We start from the raw sequence: 18,370 nt of genomic DNA, 5'->3' as shown, positions 1-18,370 counted from the left end.
TCAGCAGTATTGACATAAAGGAAAGGTGTCTTCTTTAGGATATTCTGATATATGTGCTCCAATATCCTTCCAATATGATTTTTAATAATGCGCTTAAACCCTATATTTTAATTGTTGTGTACACTAAGGAGGACTCATTTTATTAGTCTGACTTTTATTTGATTTTCTCGCAATTTCCATATAGTTGTGTCACCACCAAACATCATCATCAGTGTTTTTGAGGATGTGAGCGGCGGGCTACGGCACATCGTTTTGGATTTTGGTTAATATGCTATCTTGGTCTCATCTGACCACAAAATCTTTGCCCTCATTGCAACTGGGTCACTTTTTTTGGCAAATTATAGTTATGCTTTCGCACATTCTGAATGCCGTAGATCCTTCAGTATAATCATTGGCATGTTCATGCAGAGTTTTATGAGTTTAGAGGGTTCTGGATGGTAGAATGTATTTTCAATTTGCTGATAATTGAATTAACAGTTCAGTTAGACTCTTTAGTCATTATTTTCACAGCTATTCTTTAGACGTACAACTTGAATAATGAAGTTTTAACAGTGTTTTTGTCCTGATAATGTAGCTCAGCTGTTTTAATGATTCACAGGTACAAGCAATTGTTATGTTTTATAGTTTTACAAAGGAAAATTATCTACCATTAATGAGTCACATAGAGGTTTTATGGGTCATTAGATCTTAGGGTTTTTAGATATTTTTATAACAGGATTTTTTGGCATGCATGTTTGGAGTTAGTAGTGAAAGTTCTTTAAGCACAAGAAATACCTTCTGCATTTGACCTTGTACATGAAGATTTTATAAGAAATGTTTGACCTCATCTTAAGGAGGCGGTTTACCTAATAAATAGTTCAAGTAGAATTGTTTTCTTATCACTGGGGTAAATCAGTGACCAAACTGTGGCAACAGTTCACCTGTTTTGTCAATCTGCCCACTAAAAACAAACACTCCTTTCTCTAAGTAAGCATAGTCTTGGTATTTTTCTAAGAAAAGTGTTGGCATTTCTGCTAATTATATTAAGAGGAATCATAAATGTATAGGTTTCGCAAGAATTACGATTATTCTACAGAAAAGTACTATAGACATTTGTTTCTCCTAAACAACATTGAAATTAAGCCGAGAATACATGGAGACTGTTATGGTTGTTCAGAAAAGTTTTTTTTGTAGAATTTTTTTGCTCAGATTTTCCAAGACACCAATGTCTGCGATCATAGTTCAGTGAACTCAATTTTTCCCCGGGTTTTTGCAAGGCCACTTAATCTTAGCTAACACATCCACATTCATTTAATAGCTCTACACGCTTACTGTATCGTGTTTGTTTCTATTTTTATGTCTCAAAAAGAATTTTAGGGGGAACAGTCATATACGTGCTATAGCTGTTGTGGTGACCAGCTTCCAGGACTGGAACTAAGATGTTAATACTTAGATGTTGATGTTTAAATGAGAGTGTGAGAAAGACTTTGACTTTGACCAGAGGATTGTAACATTTTGTTAATGGACAGTGTTGTACAAAAAGAGGAATTTGGTTTTGCAAACACATTTTGTATTTAATTTGCATCGAAAATTTACTTTTTCAATGACCTGGTAGAAAAAGTCACATTTTCTAAATGAATGGTCTATTCTTACTGGAGTGAAGTACACACGTCAGGTTAAAAAAGCAGTGTCTTAATATACCACACTAAGAGCTGCAACAATAATGGTGTTGAATCAAGCCTCCTGCAGCTTTTCAAAGTGCCCTTTTTTATAGGACAAGGACTCCCTTTCCTCTGGGCTTTCAGTCTAGAACAAGAGCACAGCCCCTCTTTGGAACAAGCCATTTTCTCTCTCTTCTGAAACAAAGAGCTACATTTGGTTCATTCTTCTGATAGCCACTTTATAAGACCCTGTGTCTCTGACAGCTCTCTAGATGCAAGGTCTGAATTCGTGGTAATTGTTGTTCTTTTCTCTTTCACATGTTAAGTGTGACCAGGTTGCTGTGGAAACACAGTTTGGTGTTTACCTCACAACAGAGACCAGCAAGAATCAGAGGCACCAGAATATTTCTCTTTTACTTAAAGTATCTCTCCCAGAAGCGAATATAAAGGATGTACCACATTAAAGGATTTAAAGTAAGCCAAACTTTATGCTTCCCAGCAACCACGTAAGTGGAAAATGGACTGTACACAGCCACATTATCAATGACACATCATTTATGAGAGCGCATTTAAAAGACTAGGTGCACTAGAGGTCATGTGTTGAATTGATGAACGTGAAGCCCTGAAGCGCACCAGTCTCGTACCCTCTCGCAGTGCTCTTTGAGAACGTCCCTGCTCCCTTTGAGCATGATGCTTGTTACCTGGTTACTGCCAAGAGATTCTTGTTTTCAGCACATGTCATGCCTCATTGACGTCAGAACCTCTTTTTTTCACCCCCCCCACCCCCTTCACTCTCATTTTCTAGCAATACTGATATTTTTCATTTAAAAACCAAGCCTTCTTCAAGAGGCTGAAATAAAAAGAATACAAAGCAACAAAAGGCCCAGAGCGAGGTGGGTCTTTGGTAAACATTAGTCTCCAATGAGACTAATGAGGCAGGCTCTAATCTCAAGTGCTTGAACATAGACGCGCTGACTCTGAGCAAATAACCCTGGTGCTCATTCACAGAGGAAACAAGAGGGGGACGAAGCACGCCGCAAATGAATGACTAATTCTGAACTATCATTTTCACTCTCTGCTCACTAGATAAATATGCTGTTTCTCGTCTGCATCTCGATGCTGTCCAGTAAATCTGTACTTCAGGATTTACAACCATATCAAGTTATTGGTACATTTTTCATTCTTATTTTTTCTCTGAAGCTGATACTACTAGTTGTCCACCTTGTTAGCATGGCATTGTTGGGTAGCTAGTTTAGTTTTAGGTTTTCAGAGGAACATTAGGCAAATTGGTACCCACTATATTTTCCTCAAACTGGCCCACACCAGTTGCCTACATATTGTGACTACTAAACTGACTATAATGTTTTTACTGGTAATGAGACAAATGAAATATTTGGCCATTTTGAAAGATTGTCAATATTGATTGTCCAGTAATAACAGTTATTTGACATGGAAACATTTCCAATTAATTTAAGAGACTCCCAACCTTGGTCTGGTATTACCGTGATTTCAACAGTGAATCATAGCTCTTACCATTTATTAAAGGCCAGTTTATCAACTGAAGTAATTATTGAGTTTAATCTGCTAATAGCTTAATGTGATGAACAGAAATCAATACAACCATCTGTCCAGTCAAAACTGACAGCAAACCTTACATTTTATAGTTAGCCGTCGATATTTAACATTGTATTTGAATTTGTGTCAACAGTTGTATTCTTCTAATATAAAATGTTTATTGTGTATATTTAAGCAATAATTTTATGCATTGCAGCACATCACAGCTCTAATTAGTTTTTCTTGCCAACAATAGACGTTTTAAATAAATAAAATAATGATATTACTCAATATATACATTATTCCCATTGTGGAAGTATCAAATTTATGTATATTTATTTATTTATTTTTTAATGGTTATTCTTAAATTGGCATCTTTGAGGTGACTGTTGACAGCTTTTCCTTGTTTTATTTGTCTTCTCAAGTCATTGTGCAGCATAGAAGTGTTGAATGAAAAAGAGTACTAGAGCAGCCACATCTGGCGGTAGTCTTCACCCTTTTGCTCTCAGCCCTGTTAAGTCCTGATAGGTGTGCCCATGACAGATCCATGCCTGCCCTCTACTTGATGGGTTCTTTAGGTCCTCCAGGAAAAACATCACATTGATTGAAAAACAAAAAAATATATTCTTTGTTAGACATCCTTGCTTTCTCATAATATTTCTCATACATGCTGTATGGACATGACAACCAACAATAACAGGCAACAGTTTCTAAATAGGGGACAGTTTCGAGGCTGGTATGGAATTGATAGCTCATTGCTTTGCTTGAGATTGGTGCTAGAGTCTCCTAACGGTCACAAATAAGAGGTTTTCAGTCATTGTCAGTGTTTAGATGCAGTTAATGGAAACAAAAAATTGAAACAGTAAAGGGCTCGTCTACTTGAACTTAACAAACCACTCTCCTTTCTTTTTCCTGGTTACCATCAGAACCAGTCCCTAGATAACAAGCGCAAAAGCTAATGGAAGTGTCCTCTTTGGCTATTGATTACGCTCCGATGGGAGGGAGAAAAGCATCTCCGACACGGGCAAACATGATTGAATGTAATTCAATAAGAGCAAGAATGGGACCTTCTCTCTCGCGCTCTCTCTCTACAGTACCTCAGATACTGTTCCATGGTTCCCAGCTCAGCGATCTGGCACGTGTTTACCGATTTCAGCCATAAATTATTCTGAGATGACGTAAGGCCAAATAGCCTTTGTAATGATTTCGGTGCCGATGTGAAAGATTATGTTTACTTACTCCAGCGTGATTTGTGATGTAGAGGGTACAGAGTTTGGTGAAATTATTATTCGGCATTCAGGAACTGGCACATGTAGCGATGTTATGCTTTCAATTAAAATTCTTTCACTTTCAGCAATGCATTGTTTGTTCTTTGCAGGAGTGGGTTGAACTGATCTCAGTGGTGATGTGGACCGCCTGAGGAAGGATTTTAAATCAGTTGACACTGCTTATGGTTTGGTTTTTGCATATGCTTTGATTCATAGTAAAAACTTGGCGGCTCACCACGGATTTGACTTCAAAGAAAGTTTTATGTCTAACACATTCCCAAATGTCTCAGATGTGTTAAGGTTGCATGTACCTAATTTTGCAAAACCAATTTGCAAAACAAGAAATGATTCTGGGAGTTATATGCAGGCAGTCAAAGCAAAGAAATACACACCTACTCTATTTCTTCCTTTCCGCTTGAATTAGTTTTAGGACAGCAACACAGCACAGAACACGCGGTTTACTGAAGAGTAAAGTGATAACCTCTCCCATAATGCCCTCCCTTTTCATGGAAACCAGAGTTTTGCACTGTCTGAGTCATGTGTAGGAGGTCTTGTCGTCGTCTTTCCATGAAAGACAACCATGCATTCAAAGTAAAGTTTCATCTTAGATCAACCTAAACAATCATTACGCATCTGTGCGCTTTTCTTAAAGGCTTATTAGGATTACAGACATTTGTAGGTGTGCTTACAGTATCTGTATCCAGTGTCTTGTTTAATCAAAGACAGCGTGTTTGATGTTTTTACATGCAAGTTGTCAACCTGAAACCACTTTGTGAGTGCTTTGTCAGTTCAGGAAATTATATTGTTCAGCGTCGATGACCTGAAAAAAGGCAAAACCACCGACCACCTCATATATACATGTGTGAATCAGTCCACCACAAGCCCACAGGGTTGTTTGTTAAATATGTTTGCCAGCAAATTTGTCATCTCTGCGCCCTGTCCTTTGACCTACTGCACCGCACAATGTGAGTATCAAGGCCACGGTCAAGGCTGGCGGTTTTCAGGGGGCGAAGTGCATGAAGATAGGTGCGCTCTCACAGATTGATGATGCCTGCTCTGTGGCAGGGGTATAGAGTGTTACAGAACAGACGTCCTGCTGGCACGACCTACCCTCTCTGCTTTCTCCTCTCTGCCTTATCGGAACTCCTAATTGTCCTTATGAATATTTTAGAGGAGAGCAGGAACGGAGGGGTTTGGGGGGGGCTATTGTTTCAAGGGCTCTGATGGCTAATGATCCAGTCTGTGGGTCAAGATGGGTGGAAAAGACAGACAGGTAACGAGCAAAAGAAAGACCGGTTCGGGAGGAAATGGCTACCTTGAAGGATGAGGAAAACGATACATCTGTCTCATTGAAATCTCCCACTTCTTCCTCCCTTTGTTCGTCATTAACTGTAATAGTTTTACTGTAGATTTGACTGTTGAATAGATGAGATCATTTATTTAGGCCAGTGGGACTGAAGAGCAACATCGTTGGAAAGAAACTTGAGCGATGACTTTGATATGCCTTCACCTCAATTTTGGTTTCAATTCCCAATCTGCTCTCATGTCTCAAAATACCCTTGATTGTGAAAGCGTTCGTTCCCTCGCTGTGGCTGCTAATAGCTTGATCAAACCCGCCAGCGTACAGTCTGCGAACATCTGCTTGTCTTTGTGGGAAACTATTGCTCCTGGAAGTGTAACACACTCTTGCGAGCTAATATGAAACGGCGTATTCGTATAAAAGCAGCGATCTCAGCGGTCAGCCGGCGGTAATTAACTGCATTACGCGGCGAAAGAGATGCGTCAGATGCTAAAACGACTGTCTTTTATGTGGCGCGCATTGTGAGGCTGATTTTTTTTTTTTTAGGGGTGGGAGGTGGCATGGATTTCACAGTATATTATTTTTCTAAACAGCTGCACAGAGATCATAATTACCAGACGTTCAACCGGACTCACTTGCTGAAAATGAGCCCCTGCGGTCCAGCTTCCTCTGAGAAGACCGTTCAGACAATAGCACAGAGACAGGAAGGACACGCATGAGGTCACATCCCGGTTTATGATTCAGTAGCCCTTAGAAGGAGATCTGACAAAGTGCAGCATGCAGAGACATTTCTAAATAAAGCTATTTTTTTTACAAATATATGTTAATTATATGGCTCATTATTGCTGTTATTTGTTCACTACGACATGTTTTATGATTGAATAGGCATAAGTCAAGTCAAATTCACAATGCATATTGTTTCAGAGCAGATTTGCAGACAGATTGTGATGTTCAAGTTTATAATATATATATATATATATATATATATATATATATATATATATATATATATATATATATATATATATATATATATATATTCCTTGTAGTTGCATTTAGCAGATGAGCTGGGCGATAATATCTATCAATAGAGAACAAAAGAAGTGTAAGAGCACTACAGTATTATGCAAGGCCAGTATTCCTAAACAGATAACAGATTTCCTATCAAAGCAGATTTTTAGGGATACTGCTCAATCTCTGCTTTAATAATCATGCTAAACAAAATGCACTGGATACAGTGGTGATGTCATAAAGATTAGCATGCTTCTCAGTGTTGCTGAAGGGATGGCGGCTGCTTCACAACTCTGCAGGGCCAAAGATATGGAGATGCCTGCTGGAAATGAGGTTAGGACTGATTACACCAGCCACCCAGAGAGAAACCGGGACTCCATTTTGAATGCAACAGTATTTGATTGAGCGGACAAACATTACTGCAGAGATGCTTTATGTTAGCCAAAATTGTGTAAAATACTATCCACTTCGCTCTCTCTCTTTTTCAGTCTCCACACACACACACATACACACACACAGCTGCGTCACCGTACTGTATGATTTAATCAGAAACTGAGGATAAGCTCTCCACCCTCACTCCACCCAGAACACAGCTCGCACTCTATCATCAACCTCCATTCTTTCTTCGTCTGTCTTTAGTTTTTCTTAAGCTTCTGCTTTATTTTGAATGCTGTGCTTTTAGGCCTACATTTTCTGTCTATATTTGAATCTTTCTTTTATCCATGTGCTGCACATGAATGACTCAAATACAAAAGACCTTGTGACAGAACAGGGAGTATCATATCATATAATCCTCCAGAAATCATTCTGTTTTAAATCATTATTAACAATATTTTAAACTGTATTTTTTGATGAATAGAAAGAGGCAACATTTTAAAAAAAATTGCTCTGTAACATTATACATTCAAAAGCTTGGAGGGCATATGCTTTACATGTTTGTGGATTTTAGGTTTTTGTCTGAATTTTAATATTAGAGCAACCCTAGTGCTAAACAGTTTGACATTTCTGGCAAATCATGTCTTTTTTGTTGAGCTCGATTGTGCTTTCTTATGCAAGAGGTTTAACTTGTTTCACAGTATTTCTCTTTCCAGTAATCTTTCCAGTGGCTGTTCAGGGAGTGTCTTGAGAGAAGGAAGTAGTGTGTTGTAGAAGAGGAAAAAAGAGCTTTTTAAACTGTCTGGTTTCTAAGTATGTCTCTCTGTCCCTTTTTTTCGTTATTTAGTTCTCCTTTTATCTCACACACACACACACACACACACACACACATACACACAAACATTCAAATGCACTCACTACGCAGTTATGTCGTGCTGGCTTTACGTCAGTCTCTCATTTTTGGTGCAGACTGCCAAAGTTTTATCAATACAGGTCTGGCATGCATTCTATATAAAAAAAAAAAAAGAATATTGGCACGAATATTGGCAGCTGTCCCACTGTCCTGTCTCTGAGCCATGCGGGACATGCTGAACAGATTACACAATATGAGTTTTCAGCTCCCTCTCCAGAACCGCTTACGCCAGCACTGCCCACTCTCCCTCTTTCACACACTCGCAATTCAGTCTCACACACACACACCGAATGAGCCAGCCATCCCCACACTCCGATAACAATAACACTCCATTTCCCTGATAAAACTTACCATATTAGACAATATTAGAACTGATTAAGAAAATGTTTGTTTGGATGCTTATCTTTAATACACGTTAAAATACTGTCTAGATAAGCAACTCCATAACCATCATCATTTATTTTTTTTGCAAAGGTTGAAAGGATGTTGCATGCAGTCGCCACCTTGGCCTGTTGATGAGAGATCACGGCAGCCATACACTTAAAGGTGTAATTAAGAATGCAAATGATCCGGTTTAATCAAACTCGTGATCAACCTCATGCCCCCATCTGTGCATGTATTTAATGGATTCACTTGAGTCGCTCATTGGCAGCGTCTTATTTTCTGCTGTAGACAGATCTACGCATAGCGCACCCTTTTATGGTCGTGCTGACGTGCGGAGGCTGCTGATTGGCTGCATCATGAGGTGAAGGGGCTGACAGGTGTTGGGGGAAGGGACACCTGTTTGGACATGTGCTGATTTAGTGATCCATTTACTAGAGCTGCGGGCAGTGTCTGTGGGACACCCAAAACATGCCAAGCCATTTAAGAAGGACTTACCAGCGTGCCATCCCAGTCCTTCAGACTTCAAAGCACTTGGGGGCATGGTGCAGTATGGGAATGCACAAATGTGAACTCTTTTGCAAGACAAAAAGCCATACTAGTGCTATTGTGTTGCTTTATTTTGGCATCATATGTCACACTGTTTATGATTTTGACTCACAATATGTTTGCACAATGGAGCTTAGTGGCGTATTTAATTTTGACAGGAAATGAAAACAAGGCTGAGAGGGACAGTTTGTTTAATGGTGCAGGATTTTCTTTCAAATAATTTAAATTCAGAAATTGCTAGTATATTTTACAAATCATTAAAAAAGACGGGGAACACTTTCAATTTTTCAATAGACTAAAATAGTATTTTATTGTAAAAAAGAATTGTTTTTATTTGTTTACAGCTTTCAATTTTTTTCACATTTTCAGTCAGAACTTACTAGTTAATTATGATGAAACAGAAAGTAACATAGTGAATTAAGATTGAAATAGTACTTTACTGCACTTTTTTCTTTTTTTTTTTTTTACATTGTACTTTTGGTTAACAACATGCCTATTGTTGAGATGACCAAACATTTTTCCAAAAGAACCTTCAGTAGACAAAATACAAAAAGTAGACAAAAAGCAGAGGTTTCAAAATATACATTATCTAAGACATTTATACGGTGCATGCTATTGTATTACTGTAAGTCTATCCATCACATCCCTATTTTCATACGTGTAAAATTTAATACAGCATTTGCTTTGATTAAAGTCTATAATGTAGTTCCATCACATTCTTTGTTTGGAAATGTTGTTGTGCACATCAGCACTGTGTGCCCATGAGAAGGCCGGCCTGGCGGTCTGCGATTTCCACAGGGGCCCCTCCCTGCCGACTCAGGCCCCAACGGACGGGTGTGTCCCTTGGGTTACTGTGGAAGTCAGCGGCCCTGCCCTGCTCACACAGACCTCGCTGCCCAGCTCCAGCCACAGCGCTTGCCACATAATGAGCAGGTTGGGACTATAATTTGCAGGTCCTGATGGAATCTGTGGCACTCTGGGGGAGAAAGTGCATAGTTTCACTGGTAAACACAGTGTTTCAGAGAGCCACATAGGGCCCTGTAAACAGGAAATGACCCGGGAAGGCGTTGCTCAGAAAAAGCAAGCGAGAGCCACCTTCGGCACCACACCAAATATCTTAATGGTTGCAGATGGTCCCAGAAAAGCCATGTATCTGTAGAAACTCTATACCACTTGATTTTTGTGTTTCACTGTGTTTCATTTTGTAAGTGTACAGGTATTGATTGTTCCTGTGCATGTGTTTGAATGCTCTCTGAGGTTTGAGTTCACACTGTGCGGAGCTTGGTTGCACGTTGTTAGATAAAGTAGATAAGGAGCAACAAAGATCTCACTCTACAGTCACAGAAATACCAGAGGACAGCAGCTGCACTCTAAAGGCACTCTCACACACACCCACACACGTACCTACACTCTCACACACATCGTGATAGATGCAAAGACTAAGGGGCTTGTTAGTGTATATGTGCTTTGCTTCACTTCCTTCCAAACATGATTTTTATCAACTGAAAAAAAAAAACATATAACCTCTGCTGCCAAACCACCCTGAGGTAGTAGACTTGTTAGAGGCGCTCTGTGTACAGTAGTAAGAATCAGACCATGGCATCAAATGAAGATTTCCCCCTCGTTTGAAAACCTGTTCATCTTATTAATGTAAATGATCTGATGGGTAAAGAAGAGTTTGAACAATTTGAGGTTAACACTTTATTTCATTATGAACATGTTTTCAGTACCCTATACTGTGATTATCTTCTTTTCCCATAAATTGCATTTCATTTAGTTATTATTTTACATATATATAGTATCAAATTGTTATCATAATTATAATGAAACTCTGATTTATTTAATAAATGATAATTATCTTAATTTTCGTACATGTTGAAGTATAGACTACAGATTTTGCCTGGTGATGTTTATATGTTTCAAGGATATAAGGCATTACAGTAAATTCAATTGCATGTTTTATACTGTTCAGTGCTTTGATACAATCTTTGTTGTTAAAAGTGCTATATAAATAAACGTGATTGATTGTGGTGATGCACTTTAATGCATAACACTATAAGTACATGCTATTCATAGAAAAATATTAAAATGCATTATACAGGGCTTAAGTAATGTTACCAATAGACTTCCCTCTACAGACTTTTATTTATTAAAAACTATGAAAAAGCTTCCGTTTCCTCTGGGTAAAATGACTAATATTACAGCAGGTTCTCTGCCCTTTGCCCTTTGCACTTTGCTCTTAGAATAATCAGTCCTCTCCTCACTTAAATAAATGTTAGTGACCGGATTTGATAATCCGTTCAATTTGTACATTGCTTTCACTCTGATAGGCTCCTGTGAGTGGCAGGTGTGCTGAATTACAGCGAGAGAGCTTCTAAAGCACTGCACTGTGGGATCCTCTTATGTGTGTGTGTCTTCCAGCTGGGTGGCTTATGATAACTGAAAGATAATGAAATATGCATCACAACACACACATGCTGAGGGAAATGTATGTTCCTAAGAAAGAGAGCAAAGAGGAGGAAGGGAGAGAAAGGAGAGAGAGAGAGAGAGAGAGAGAGAGAGAGAGAGAGAAAAGACGATTTGGTTTTCCCCAGCCTAATGTTTTTAAGGGAAAGGATAAGGAGTGACAATTCAATTTCCTCCCCAGGGGCTAATGCAATAGGCATGGTGCAACCATCAGCGTATTAGCTCTTAATGTATTTGCCAAATTATCCATTGAACTGTTACCAGTGCAATTTCAACATCCTGATCGCAGCTTTTCTGTGTTCACTAAACAGCATGCAATTGTAGCAAAGTTCAGTAAATGTATTTCTTTATTACATTTTGTGAATAATGCATTTTATCAACATGTTCTGCTCTAGATTGTTTAAGCAATTTACTGTCATATTCACTAATCAATCAATAATTATTTTCATTATTTAAATGAATCCAACGATAGCAGCTGTTTTGGTTTATGTATGTCTATGTATGTGTGAATTTTCCAATTTCATTTTCAGAAATTAAGAAACAAAGGCCATAATGACTGTGCCAGTCCCGATCCAGATGACTGTTTCGGTCACAGTCCCCTCATGGACGACCGTTTCGGCAAACTAAACGAAGAGAGTGATTTAATGTACAAGCGCTGTGGTGTAAGTACTGCTTCCTCCCTGCCTTTTTGTGTTGATCCCTCTTTTTATGTTGATGTTCACTACAGGCGCTTAACAAGAAAGAACACAGAGGCTGTGATAGCCCGGATCCTGACGCCTCATATGTCCTCACCCCTCACACAGAAGAAAAATATAAAAAAATTAATGAAGAGTTTGATAATATGATGCGAAATCATAAAATCGTAAGTAAATGCAACGTTTTTGCTTGGCTTTTTGGCAGAAAGGATACTCCCCCCTTCCCCCCCTTTTTCATTGCCTCACCCTGCAACCTCTGTCAACAGTTAAGGACTTTTTAATTTTTATTTTTTTAAGCATACTCTTTTTTTCGTCTGTTGGAAGTGCACTTTTTCTCATTAATTTTACAGCCTTTTTCTCCCACCCTAATAAGATCACATTGTTTAAACCTTTCACTTTATTAAGATCATAACCTTATTTGTTGATCGATTTCTAAAATTTACTATTTGTAGTCAAGTATGTTGTTTTTTTTTAAGTGAAATGTTTAATTAGTATTACATTAACAACACTGGTTATTTAATATAAACCTGGACAAACCTGTCCAAATGTATCAATGTAAAAGATTTTCGGTATGGATTTTTGGCCCCTACTATATTTAAAAAAAACAAAAAAAAAAACATTTGAAGTGTCAACTATTTACAGTTTTTTTTTTCTTGGACAGAATGTGTCTATGTCCACCTTCTGGCTAGAATACTGACAGATTCATTGGTTGAGGTAATTGATGTGTTCTTCCCAGCACTCGCCCCAACAGATCTGGAAATTGAATCTTTTCTCTCAGTTCTGTGCTCTGTCCAGGTCATGTGATGGAGAAGATTTGCCATTGTATAAAGATAGAGAGACTCTACCACCGTTTCTCCCCCACTCATTACAACTTTTTTTTTTTTTTTTTTTGTCTCACTCTTTCTGGTGGGTTGCAACACCTGGGTTTGTTTGTTCATCTCCCAGGACAATTTATTTAGTCCTTCCAGAACCCAGAGTCCTAGCACAATCAAATAGCTGGACCAATTTCGAGACCTAGCTAGTAACAAATAAATCTGGGAGTATTTAGTTACAAATATTTTTTGCCGGTATTGTTTTTTTGAGACAACAGTGATCTTATTGGGTGGTGACCATAACATTCCGCACCTTATAGTGGGTGCCAGACGATTGTTTTCACTGCACCGAATGGACATGAACAAAGCTCGAGTTCTGTGTCATTAACACACTAATATTCTCACTAACTGGCTCGCTGCACTATTAAGTGAATGGACACTGCCCCTGCTCACACTCACTCTGGATAACTGTATGGATAGTCAGCAATGCACTGCCTGTTGATATGATTAAGTTGCCAGCGTCACTGTCAGATGATGTAGGTATTTCACCTCTTTCCTCCCCACAATATAATGTGTGTATATTGATTAAAGAAGAAATTTAAGTATATTGTGTTTTTGTGTGTTTTATTTGTTTTGTTTTGAGAAACTGGTCAAGTGCAGTGCTGGCTATAGCCAAGCTATTTCAAGATATTCCCCAAATTTGCATGCCGTCGTAATATTTCTCATCCCAAGATGTTGTTTTATGTATTGAACCTGGGTCAAAATTGGTGTTCCGAGCACAGTGAAAATGACTCCCAATAGGAGAATTGTTTTCCAGGAGTATTTCTCACTTTTTGCCGGGCTTTTTGGACAGCCCAAGGTGATCTGGAGATCTCCCTCCTGAGATTACATTTTTCCACCCGGCAATCTATCTCCTGTTTTCCTCCATTGTATGATAAAAGCACCAAAGCTCAGGGGTCATCTTTCACTTCTAGTAGAAGCCTGAAGATACGTGCAGCGTACCATTATGGGCCATTCTACCTGAATATCCAGGCTAAATGAATCCAAACGCTGCACAGAACCAACTTGCCACCATTCTCTGATTTTACAGTTGCTTGTTGACACGTAATTCAGTTATCTCAGTTATTCAGTTGTGAATGTCAATTTTGATACTGGGATAGTTAAATGAAATACAAACATGACAGGTTGCTTTAAGAATCTTTGATGCCTCCCACATAAAGCTCTATGTGTGTGTGTCTGTTTCTTCCAGCCGACGGCCTTGCCCCCGCAGAGCTTCTCCATGCATGTGGCTGTGCCAGTGACGAACCCCAACGCCATGTCCTACAACCCCGGGGCCTCTCTGAGCAGCCAGAGCCTGTCGGCTGCCGCTGCCTCTCTGAGTGACGGTGCCATGCTGTCTCCTCCTCAGGGTTCTCTGCACAGAAACGTAGTGTCTGCCGGGCCCCCACAGAGGCCCCCCAGCACAGGCAGTGCAGGTTAGTGCTATTCCCTCAACGTTCTTCCATTTCTACCAGCAAAAGTGGGGCAGGTTCTGGGATTCTGGGATTTTAATGGCTTGTATGTCAAGAGATGTGTTTTCTGTCTTATTGCTTTGCTTTGAAAATTCAATACAGATGTTGTTTTTCTACGTCTCACATTGAGAAATCTGTAATAATGGAAGAGTAATGTTGTTTCCCAGCTGCTATGCACAGACATCTATATGTTTCTTGTTATGCTTTGTGTTTCACACCTTCTCAGCACCAGCATGACTAGAACGGAAGTGAGATCAATTAGTTGTCTCCTGGAAGTGGTCTCCATGACGACAGCAGGCTTTAATACCATCTGATCTTTAAGCTGGTCTGACAGCAGTGGGCTCTGTGGCTGGGCCGCACCAGCCCTAGTGTGAATAATGAGAGACAGACAGCCAGTCATCCAAATAGTGGATGCATTTACAGTTTCTGTTATGATAGATGCAACAGAAAGCTTTTTAGATTTATACTGAATCCCTATGAGAAACCTTGCAACCTGGAAATCCATAAATAGCTGTTTTGCATTTGGCCCTTGAACGCCTTATACGTCTTCAAGTTATAACACGAGTGTTAAATGCATGTTTTTCTGCACTGGACACATTAGTCATCCTTTTATCTCTGTTGCTATGTAGGAGGGAGGCATGATCATAGTAAAGTGCAAAAACACTGCTACGCTGCATCGCTGCAAAATAATGTTTGATGTTCCAACAACACCCATTACTGACCTCCACAATATCCAAACACTCACCCTTCACAGGCCAACACACGCTCTCTGGAGGTTGAACTCGTCAGTACAAATACTGCTTGAAATCACCATGACAAGATTTGATTGAGATTATCTTGTGTAGCTGAGATGCCTTGATTCAGATTGTTCACATTTCTGTGCTTTGATGTTAGTTGGTTTGTTTCTATGAGTGCTTGACTTTTGACTGTATTTGAGATAAAACTATAATATGAAACTGAAAATGTCTGGGACAGAAGCCGCTTTGTGTGTGTATACAACATTGAAAGTTTATTTTTTTAATATTTAAAAACATTGTGTTGCTCAGTTGTACCTTACAATATATGAAATGAGTCTTACACACTTTATAATGCATTTTGCAAAGAAGTGTGTGTGTACAGTCTGTTAGTCCTTTTTTTGTTCTCACAAAGGCGGCAGTTATTTGATCACAAATACAGTAAATATAAAATATTATAAAATCCTCTTGCAATGGCATAGCTGAATTTTTATCATCATTACTTCAGTCTTCATACAATCACATAGTCTTTCAGAAATCATTGATATGATGATTTGGTGCTCAAGAAATATTTTATTTAGCTCAATGCTAAAAGCAGTTGTACCATTTAATATATTTGTGGAACCATGATAATGATTTTTAAGAATTCTTTAATGAATAGAACAGAATTTTTTTGAAGTAGAAAATATTTCCACAGGCTGAACAAAATTACTGCAAATATTTGAACAGTAGTGTGTAAAAATATAGTAAAGTACGTAGTAACATGTTAGGTGATAAAAACTATCTAAAGAAGCAAAATGGAAATGAAGCAAAGGTCAACTCCATTTATGTGTTATGGGGTATTTTTACTGTTGTTATGCAGTTGCTAAGGTTGCATTCTAGACGGTTGCCTGGGCATTGCAATACTGTTCTAAAAAGTGAAAAGTGTTCTGGTGTTCTAGTTGCTGGGTGGTTGTTGTTGGGTTTTGTGGCTGTTGACTGGCCTACTCCACCTGTATGTTATTGCTCCATTTATGGTCTTTCCTTCAGTGCAATATTTATTTTATTTATTTATTTATTTTTATTGCCTGGCAGGTAAAAGTTGTCAGATCGGTTTGGCAAATAGTATCGCACTTCTGCTAAACAAGCCACATGATTTAAGCAATCATTCATGTCTGTAGTGTGTATGCACTTGTTCAGTTAGAGCAATAGCAATTCTCGTTTTAGCGGGTTAGCAGTTTCACTCCTTAAAATTGTGTAACATTCAAATGTGTTTGACACACTAAGAGGGAGCAGAACGCTGCGTGTGAAGGCTGGCCTGTCACACACATGTACCCACACACTCGGAGATAAAAGATGCAGATGGTTAATCATCTCATTTTGTGCATCTCATTAGGTGACATGCTGGGTCCCCTCATAGAGCTCGCAGTGCCGAGCAGTGTCGGGTAAGTCCTCTGGGGTGACTGCATCAGCTCCTGTGTCAATAGATGTTTCGCTTCACAGGGGTTTATAAATCCGCTTCCTGCTTTTATGATTGATATGGTTGATTTGTAATAGGGGATATCCTTTTCAGGACATATGTCGCACTCTTTCTTCTTTCTAATGGAGCGTCACCATCTTTACCGTATGCGAGCAGATAAGCGGGTCTCCCTCAATTATTTTCCTTCTGCTTAGAGTATAACTGGCATGTTACAGTAGAGCACACCACCCCCTTCTCTCTCTTGATATTTGGAAATCTAGGCCAAACCGTTATGAGCCAGTGATGGATGTTGAAGTGACTCTGCCCTTTATGAGGACATCAGAAGGATATTATCAAGGGTTTTTCTATGGCTTCTCATGAAAAAAAAAATATATTAGCATATTACAATTATCATTCACAGAAAACCTCTGAGGTTGTGTGTCACAGGCCTCTAAACCGCATTTTCCACCCAGATGGAAGAGCATTAAGTTGTGCCAGAGCTGACTTGTGGGTTCGGGCGTTTTGATAGAGCGGGTGTAAACAGTCATGTGATGACGGGAAATGGCGGCAGCTGCAAGCGTCTCTGCCCCGCTGCTGGTGTGTACACACACTGTCAAGTCACCAAGGACGCACACAAGGTCATGTGTCCAACTGTTCCTCCCTGACAGTTACAAATACAAGGGTTGCCTCCGTACTCTAGTGGGCTGCTCTGTCTATGTCAGCGATAGACTAGGGCTACTTTTTCAACATTACAAAGCACCTAAGCACAAGAGCGTGACTGCTGGAACAACAGGCCAGGAGATGCATGCTCTTTCACGCGATCTTGAAGATTTCTCCTGCCCTAATTTGCATCTTTTTTTTCTGGAAAACTTTATTATTTCTACAGAAGTCAACCAGGAACATCAGAAGTAGTGCAGGTGCAGATTAGATGCAACTCAGCAAGAAGTTCCGTTCCGTCTGTTGTCTGTGAACGAAACGGTTAACTGTGTTTCAGCAGCTGATTCAGACAGGCAGGTAAATAAACTCAGCATTTCCTTCAAGGCCTCGGCCCCCTGCCTTCATCCTCCCGGCCCCCTCGAGTTTCCTTCCCCCTATTGACAGGTGCATCTGTTTTCCTGGTACTGTAGCAGCCCTTATACGGCTGGCGTAAGCCTGCTAAATGCCTGACCCAGCAGAACCCTGCAAGCATTCGGACCATGACATCCCTCTAAGACTGTTGTGCACAATGACCAGGCAACCTGTCATAAGCATTCTGTGGCGATGAGAGACAGGGACAGGTGGTATTTAACCATCTTTTTGCCAACTACACAAACACATACACACAGAAAGATGTGCACTTACTGAGTGCTAAGTGTCCGAGACTCACTTGATTGAATGTACACAGTGGGAGATAATATTGGTTTTTGAGTCTCCTATGAGATCATGTACAGTATAACACTCAGAGCTTTTTGGTAATGAATACCTCAGAGTACTTTTTCAGTAACATAGAGGAAAATTCATTGCTATTATGTGCCCGATGTCTCTCATCAGTCTTTTAATAATTGTCAGACATTTATGAGCCAGTCCCCACTAGCATAGTCCCTTTGCGACAATAGCGTATCTCTGCAGAATCAATATTTAGAGATTTGAAACAAGGATGTTGATAGATATAAATGACACCCCAAGGGTTAGCGTATTAGTGCTGTATCATAATGCAAAAATATCTACACCATTTAAATCAAAA

At 39.3% G+C, this 18,370-nt stretch overlaps 1 protein-coding gene across 14 annotated transcripts in view; it reads left to right on the top strand.

The window, feature by feature from the left end:
• mef2aa (myocyte enhancer factor 2aa) overlaps nucleotides 1-18,370 on the top strand; it is an 84,042-nt gene that overhangs the window by 48,646 nt on the left and 17,026 nt on the right. For 7 of the 14 annotated variants that reach the window (XM_043264037.1, XM_043264039.1, XM_043264038.1 and 4 more), the window contains 3 exons: nucleotides 11,988-12,119; nucleotides 12,185-12,319; nucleotides 14,214-14,439. In XM_043264037.1, coding sequence (XP_043119972.1) covers nucleotides 11,988-12,119; nucleotides 12,185-12,319; nucleotides 14,214-14,439 — 493 coding nt within the window. The remainder of the gene's footprint in view (nucleotides 1-11,987; nucleotides 12,120-12,184; nucleotides 12,320-14,213; nucleotides 14,440-18,370) is intronic. The other 7 variants (XM_043264046.1, XM_043264045.1, XM_043264048.1 and 4 more) reach the window with 3 other exon arrangements.

The sequence above is a fragment of the Puntigrus tetrazona genome, chromosome 18, assembly GCF_018831695.1.
Source record: "Puntigrus tetrazona isolate hp1 chromosome 18, ASM1883169v1, whole genome shotgun sequence".
Lineage (NCBI taxonomy): Eukaryota > Metazoa > Chordata > Actinopteri > Cypriniformes > Cyprinidae > Puntigrus > Puntigrus tetrazona.
This window is presented reverse-complemented; position numbering and strand designations above follow the sequence as displayed.